The sequence below is a fragment of the Gamsiella multidivaricata genome, assembly GCF_025024155.1.
Source record: "Gamsiella multidivaricata strain RSA 2152 chromosome Unknown BC939scaffold_153, whole genome shotgun sequence".
Classification (NCBI taxonomy): domain Eukaryota; kingdom Fungi; phylum Mortierellomycota; class Mortierellomycetes; order Mortierellales; family Mortierellaceae; genus Gamsiella; species Gamsiella multidivaricata.
The window spans coordinates 25,343-33,300 of NW_026251861.1; the positions used below are offsets into that span (position 1 = coordinate 25,343).

At 50.1% G+C, this 7,958-nt stretch overlaps 2 protein-coding genes across 2 annotated transcripts; one reads left to right on the forward strand and one right to left on the reverse strand.

Annotated features, from left to right (window-relative positions):
• Nucleotides 1-388: 388 nt before the first annotated feature.
• Nucleotides 389-4,106, reverse strand: BC939DRAFT_404496 (oxoglutarate dehydrogenase, E1 component; the record flags this gene model as incomplete). Its single annotated transcript, XM_051552798.1, has 3 exons — nt 389-2,602; nt 2,788-3,023; nt 3,566-4,106. 3 exons carry the CDS (start codon nt 4,104-4,106, stop codon nt 389-391), a joined length of 2,991 nt encoding a protein of 996 aa, XP_051406023.1.
• Nucleotides 4,107-5,407: 1,301 nt separating this feature from the next.
• BC939DRAFT_508787 (SacI homology domain-containing protein) lies at nt 5,408-7,837 on the forward strand (the record flags this gene model as incomplete). Its single annotated transcript, XM_051561041.1, has 10 exons — nt 5,408-5,433; nt 5,570-5,676; nt 5,768-5,845; nt 5,961-6,088; nt 6,208-6,351; nt 6,446-6,523; nt 6,621-6,968; nt 7,064-7,311; nt 7,418-7,638; nt 7,761-7,837. The coding sequence occupies 10 exons, from the start codon at nt 5,408-5,410 to the stop codon at nt 7,835-7,837; spliced, it is 1,455 nt and encodes a 484-aa protein (XP_051406024.1).
• Between the last annotated feature and the right edge of the window lie 121 nt (nt 7,838-7,958).

Below are 7,958 nucleotides of genomic sequence, written 5' to 3' on the forward strand. Positions count from 1 at the left end.
CTCCTTTTTTATGAAAAAAGGTACCAGTGCATACAAAAAGTGTGTGGGGTTGGAATGTGATGTATATTCGTATCCTTACGCAACACTCGCTGTAAAATGTATATAGTTACCACGTATGGTGCACCTTCGATTAGCTGCCTGACCAGGAGGGCGTCGTTCATGCTGCCAAGTTCTACAATGGAACAAAACAAGCACCAAGGAGGGTTGTACAGGCTAGAAGATCAGGAACAAAGCGAGGACTGCAAGGGACCTTTTTTTAATGCATTAACACCCATAGAGCATTCTTCAATTGCATTGCCATGGTCAAAACAGCCCCTCATTGCAAAAATGCCCTCGTTTAGATAGTTGTGTATTTTACAGGGATTCGTGTCATATAAAAGAGTCTAGCTTAGAAGACGGGGACTCCTCCGACGACATCAGAAGGCTTTCTGACCTCGCCAATCAGAGCATCGGACAAAAATGCGTACTCCTCCACCAAATGGACCTTCTTGTTACCGGCCGCAACCGAGGCAGAAGGCTCACGGCCAGCATAACGCACCTCCTTGCCGGCATGGTTAGCGGTCTCGCGAAGCGAGGTGCGGATGCGAGGAGCAACATGGGCCCACGCACCCATGTTCAAGGGCTCCTCCTGGCACCAGACAATCTCGGCATTCGGATACTTGTCAGAGTACTCCTTGATCCTGTCATAGGGGAATGGATTCAACTGTTCAACACGCGAGATCACAACGTCGTTAATCTTGTTCTGCTCACGAGCCTTCACCAGGGCATAGTAGACCTGGCCAGAACAGAAGATGTGCTTGGTAATCTTGTCGGCACTGACGAGCTTCTCCTCGTCAACCTCAGGGATGAAGCGCTGGAATTGCGTATCGCCAGACATCTCATCCAAGGTCGAGCGCGCCATAGGATGACGCAACAGCAGCTTGGAGTTGAACACAATCAGAGGCTTGCGGTAGTCGCGGTGGATTTGACGACGAAGGGCGTGGAAGTAGTTGGCAGGAGTTGAGCAGTACACGACCTGCATGTTGCAGTCCTGATGCTGGCGAGAAAGCTTCTCCTCCGATGGATAGTAGTCGGGATGGTCATCACACATCTGGAGGTAACGTTCAATACGGGCGCTCGAGTGCTCAGGACCCTGTCCATCGTATCCGTGTGGCAAGAGCATGGTCAATCCTGTGCGCTGAAGCCACTTCTTCTCTCCAGAGGCGATGAATTGATCAATGATACACTGCGCGTTATTGGCAAAATCTCCAAACTGAGCCTCCCATAAAATGAGCGAGTTGGGATTGACAAGCGAGTAGCCGAGCTCGAACCCAAGAGCACCATATTCGGAGAGCGAAGAGTTGTTGATCGAGAATGCCGCCTGGCCATGGCCCAAGTTCTTCAGAGGAACATGAAGGGTGTCAGTCTCCTGATCGTGGAGCACAGCGTGACGCTGCGAGAAGGTACCACGTTCAACATCCTGACCGGCCAAGCGGACGTGCTTGCCCTCGGAGAGCAAGGTGCCGAAAGCTAGGCCTTCAGCAGTGGCCCAGTCAATGTTGGATCCGGTCTCGATGGTTTTGGCACGCGTCTTCATGATACGGGCCAAATTGGGGTGGATCTTGAAGCCTGGTGGGTAGGAGCTGATTTTGTTTCCGATGTGCTTCAAGGTCTCGATGGCCGCACCGGTGGGGAAAGTGGGCAGGATCTCGGTCGCTAGCTCGGCAGGCGACTTGAATCCAGGCCACGAGCTGGTCATCCACTCCTTAATCTCGACCCTATAGTCCTTGCTCTTGGCATAGTTCTCCTCAAGGATGTTCCAGACGCGCGTCTTCATGCTCTCGATCTCCTCGGTTTTAAAACTACCTTCCTTGACGAGCTGGTCAATGTACTTTTCCAAGGCGGTGGTCTGTCGTTCAATTGCCTTGTACATGATGGGCTGAGTGAAGCTGGGCTGATCAGTCTCGTTGTGTCCATGACGCCTGTAGCAGACAAGATCGATCACAACGTCAGTGTGGAATTCCTTGCGCCAGTCGGCAGCCAGCTGGTGGACGTAGTTGACGGCCTCGACGTCATCAGCATTGACATGGAAGATGGGGGCATTGATGGACTTGGCAATGTCGGTACAGTAGGCAGTCGAGCGAGCAAAGCGAGGGTCAGTCGTGAAACCAATTTGGTTGTTGACGACAATGTGAATGGTCCCTCCAGTCGAGTACGCAGGCAAGTCCATGAATCCAAGGGTCTCGTAAACAATGCCCTGTCCAGCAAAGGCTGCATCACCGTGCAAGAGAACTGCAAGCGAGCGAGTCCTCTCCTTGTCGTCCGTGTAATGCTGGATAGCGTGGGTCTTTCCAAGGACGACGCCATCTTCAGCCTCCAAATGCGAAGGGTTTGCCACCAAAGACAGCTGGACAGGTTTGCCGGAGGGCGTGGGGCGTTCATAATTCATTCCCAAGTGGTACTTGACATCCCCAGAGAAGCCATCCTGGGCAGAGTTACCACTGAACTCTGAGAAGATGGACTCGTGTGGCTTGCGGACGACATTCGACAAGACGTTGAGACGACCGCGATGGGGCATTCCCATGACAATGGACTCGACGCCATGCTCGACCGATCGATCGATCTACCAGGAAATACGTGAATAGGATCGGTTAACCAAAGAAAGCGTTGTGCTGTAAAAGGCGATGTAGAAAAGGGATGCCATAAAAGGAACGACGTAAAGTTTTCGTGAAGCTCTCCATGCACGCTCCACGACAACCTTGTCATATCAGTAAATTTTGATAGAAGAGACGCGACCTGACGACTTACCAAAGCCTTCATTCCAGGAATCAGACTCTCGCCTCCCTCAAGGCCGAAGCGCTTCTCGCTGGGGTACTTGGACGCGACAAAGCGTTCGAATGAATCGGACCAAATCATACGGTCGAGGATCATGGCTTTCTCCTCGATCGAGTACTTGTAAGGTCGGGGAACCTCGATGCGCTGTCGGATCCAGTCGCAGCGTTCCCTGTCGGGGATGTGAATGTACTCGATACCGATGGACCCACCTAGAGAGGAGGATATGTCAATGCGCAATATTCCAAAAAGATAGGAAAAACGGCAATACCGAAGAGCCAAGGAAAAATAAATTAGAGATCCGACGCTTGCTGATGCGCGTCCCTGAGATTTTGAGGAGACGAAACCAAGTGGATGCCACTTGATTGCTCTATTGAGGACAGCCGGGATGGATAGGACTGAAAGAGAAAGAAGAGGCTCTCCTCCCCCCGGCATCGACAACCCTTGCGCATGGTGCTTCCATCCTCGCTGCCAGTTTATGTTGCTAATATTGCTTGCGTCGTTGGATTACTGCAATATGTTTGTGAAAAGTGTGCCAATAGTGCCCATGTGTATCCGTGGTCTACTCCGGAAGTGCCGCGGATGGAGGGATGATCATCCATCCCTTGTGCGCTCCTTTCGTCATGCAGAATACTTCTGCAATAGGATCTCATCTGAATCAGCACTAAAACCCAATTTCTCAAAAAACAGCGCATGGGAACAATTTCATATTCGATTGCTCTCTTCCCCACACAAATACTTTTACGAAACTTACAGTAGATAGCTTCCAAGTGACGAACGATCTCACGCAGGGTCTGCTTGCTACCGGTGTCAAGGAAACCTGGAAGGATACCGGGGCCAAGACTGAAGGTGCGATCAAGGTCTTTTTCAGAGAAGCCGTAATGGGTCAGGTCTACTTCACGGGGGGAGAGGCCACCCACATTGGCCGCGCTAATTCCGAGAGGATCCAGACGGGCAATATGGTGACCACGGGCTTGGTAGGCGCGGACCAGGAGCTGGACCTTCAAGTGATCGATAACGTCCGAGGATCCGACTTGGGAGCCAGGGACAAGGGACGGAACACCGCCGCTGGGTGGGATGGTAGGGGCAGCCTGGAAAGATTGTGACGACGACATTCCATGGGACTGATTCCTGAAGTAGATCTGCCAGGAGAGGTGAACGGAGGTGGGGTCCTTGAGCCAGGCATTATACATCTCTTCCACATAGCTGGCGGAGTTGCCCTGCAAGAAGGCGTCCTTGGCAGCAGGCAGGTCATCCTTGGCAGCAGTGCCCGAGGAAGCCTTACGAATGGCCATGAGCGTCGCGACTGGGGCAGTCGTGCGAGCTAAGGCAGAGCGCATTAGTTGGGCGGAGTAGCGCGCCATGGGGTTGGCGGCTGTGCGGGCGAGGGAACTGAGAGGGAACGGCATGGCAGGTTGCTATATATGCGTGTGTGAAGTCCAAAATGAGGTGTTCAAGAAAGATTGTAGGGGCTGCGTATGGCTATGGCAATAGGGGCATTGAAGTTAAGTGTGCAAGAGCAGGGCAACGGTTGCGCGTGTGGAAGGCGTCTGATATGTACTTGTTTTCAATCCTGCGTTTCTGTGGAAAGAAAGGCGAGAGGAGTGGATACGAAAACAAAAAGAGAAGAGAGAGTGGGGAGAAGGGAGTTGTTGGGATAAGGAGCAGGAGCCCATAGGCCTTTTTATATCGCTTTCTAAAAAAAGGGCCGACAACGAGCAAAGGCCATTGCCAAAAGGAGTGAACCCGAGTGTGGAGAAAGCCGAGTACATATATATGGCGGAACTCAAAAAGTTTCGCCGCATGGCAGTCATCCTCAACGCTAACCAGCCTGCCGCGTCGCAACCACACAAAAAAAGAAGAGAAGCGCAAGAGAAGGTGCCTCCAGGGAGGCAGGGTCCATGCCTGTCCATCAGTGCTGCTTTGCATGCCTTCTCGGTGTGACGTGAGTGCTTTAACAGCTTATCACATGCACTCAGATCGTCACTGTTGTTTGTGTGCTTGTTATCCAAGGCGGTTGCAGCAGGATCTATATTCAAGGAGTGCTGGTGTATAATGAGGCATTGCTCAATTTTTGGCTGCTTCACTCGGTATATTTTTATCGACTCGGTCACTTTAAGAAATGAGATCTCGCAACAGCTCAGGCAATTCAGAATAGAGCAGCCCGGTGTTCATAGAACGAACAGGTCTCCACGGACATACTGGCCTGCTCGTTGATCATGAGAGAACTCCCCTTATGTGTGCCGATCACCTGCGACAGAATGAACGCCCCCGTTCCTGAAATGTCGAGTACGTACCTGTAGACCATGTAGCTATTCTCATACGATTGAAGCCCTCACACATGGCTCAGTTGACTCTGCTGCTCCAGCACAGGAACACGATGTGAAAGTAGAGCGGTGCATGGTCATTATTAAATAGAGGAAGGGCTCTCAAAGGTGCTGTCCGAACGCGCGCACTGGACAATGCCTTTTAATAAAATCTTCATATGGGTCTTCGTTTTCTCTTTCTTCAGTACAAAAACCTCATCACACTCTCTTTTCATCTTTCTTTTTACTTCTCATCACTTCACTCAATCCTTGTTTAACACCACAAAGCCATGGCCATTCACACCGCACTCAAGCTGTAAGTCGATGGGCTGGCATTTTTTTTTTTTATATTTTTTTTGCAGAGGCACCACCCGACCGGCACACTTCAGCTAACCTAACCCCATCAAAACGTCTCTCTTTACCTTCACCTTCCCGGCGCATCTTTATCTCAGTCATACGAGCGTCGACACATTCACTCTGGAGCCCGTCCACAGCGATGGTTCGGCGGCATCAGAGAATGTAGTCATCCAGCGCAGCACAGGCGAAGCCCGATTGAACTGTAATACTCGAATTGCACACCTCATGCAACTTTTGTGAATCTGATCAACAGCACCGTCTGACTGTTGCCACTCCCTCCACCACCTGAATAGCACCCGCTACCAAGATTTCTTCCGATCAGGAAGCTATGAACATCTATGGTGTTATTGGCTTTATCCGTCTTTTGGCTGGTAAGCGATAGGATCAATGACAAAAGATCACGCCTTCATAGCTGTTGATGGGAGGACAATGTGCTGATCAACTGAGCCCTGCCTATTGCCGATGTCTGCACTATATTTCTCATAGGCGAGTACATGGTCGTTATTACCGAACGGACAAAGCTTGGTCGCATTGGCGAGCATGAGATCTACAAAGTCAAGGACTACAAGGTCCTCCCTCTTTCCCGTAATAACCATGCCTTGACCGAGGCCCAGGTACGTGCTAGGACATGTCTCTGCTGCAATGTTGACTGGGATCTACTGCTAATGGCGCTGATACGAGTATCTTTACTGTCCTACTGAACCCCGATTGCATCCTTTGGCTTTGTTTCTAGGTTGGCGAAGAGGCCTCCTACCTCTCCTTGCTTCACGCTCACCTTCAGTCAGCACAGCTCCACTTCTCGTATGGATACGAAGTGACCCATACTCTTCAGCGCCAGTCAGAATTGAAGGATAACACTCAATCGATTTGGGAGCGGGTATATTCTTGCATTCCATTGGCGGTCTGGCGTTAAAGAGACCGTTGCTCGAACTGCTATCTAACATCTACATTAATGTCATTCCTTCTTGTAGGCCGACGAGAGATTCTTCTGGAACAGACGACTTCAGACAAAGTTCATTGAACACTCTATCAACAACAAGGCTGAGGATGTAAGGCGTGAACGTTTATTTATGAATCGAGATCCATAAAAAATGAATAATGATATCTAATACGTTTCAATTCAAATGTTGGGTTTGCTTCATTTAGCTAAGCAACTTCATCTTGCCTATTATTAATGGCTTCGCCGAGATCAAGACCACCGAAATCAACAAGAAGCCATTCACCTTTGCTCTCATCTCTCGCCGATCTCGCCATCGCGCTGGTACCCGCTACTTCTCTCGCGGTGTGGATGCTCAAGGAAACGTCTCCAACTTTAATGAGACAGAGCAGATCGTGATCGCGGATGCTGATCTTGACGGCACAGCCTCGACCCTGCCCGGCGGACAGATTTTCCTGTCCCATGTTCAGACCCGTGGCTCCATCCCTATCTACTGGACTCAGATCAACAACATCAAGTACACTCCCAAGCTTCAAATCTTTGAGAATCCCGAGACTGTAAATACAACTTGATTGAAGTGGTTGTCGTTGCTTGGAGTTATATCAAGATTCGCCACTATTCTTACTCACCTCAACCGCTTCGAATATCACAGGAGAATTCATTCCGCAAGCATTTCGAGATCCAAAAGTCCTTCTATGGTCCCCAGCTCGTCATCAACTTGATTAACAAGAAGGGATACGAAGGACCTATGGGAGTGGCATTCCAGAAGCACATTGACGTCCTGAATGACCCAGACATCAAGTACCACCACTTTGATTTCCATCATGAGTGCAGCAAGATGAAGTGGCACCGTGTGTCCCTTTTGTTGGAGCACTTCCAGGAAGAACTCAACGCACAAGGGTATTGATATGCTTTTGATTTCTTTCATTTGACGCACGGAAGAACTCACCTTCGACCCTATATGCTACCTGAGTTTTACTGACTTGACTCGTGTGTCAACTAACAGATACTTTAAGGCCGAGATCGGCAGGGACGGCCTCGAAAAGGTCTCCCAGAAGCAGAGCTCTGTAGTCCGCACCAATTGCATGGACTGCCTTGACAGAACCAACGTTGTTCAGTCTGTTGTTTCCCGCTGGGTGCTCAATCGTCAGCTGCGCGAGATCGGTATCTTGGGCGCGGATGAGCAGTTTGAGAAATTCCAGCATGTCGAACTCATGTTCCGCAATGGTAAGGATCATGGATGTGATACTTTTTTTAATGAACCGATCGTTTTCTGGAGCGACAGTATGTGTTGCTGTTTATCGACACTCTCTCTTATGTGTTTCCTTATCTTTGCATGCATTTTATAGTCTGGGCTGACAACGCTGACGTTGTGAGCTGCGCATACTCTGGTACCGGCGCTCTTAAGACCGATTTTACCAGGTAGGGTTACTTGCGTTGGACACATTTGATATGAGCTGGTTACAACACAAGGGATTCACCTTGCAAGGTTGGACTAATCGGACATCATTGTTGTGGATGATATAGAACTGGCAACCGCACTAAGG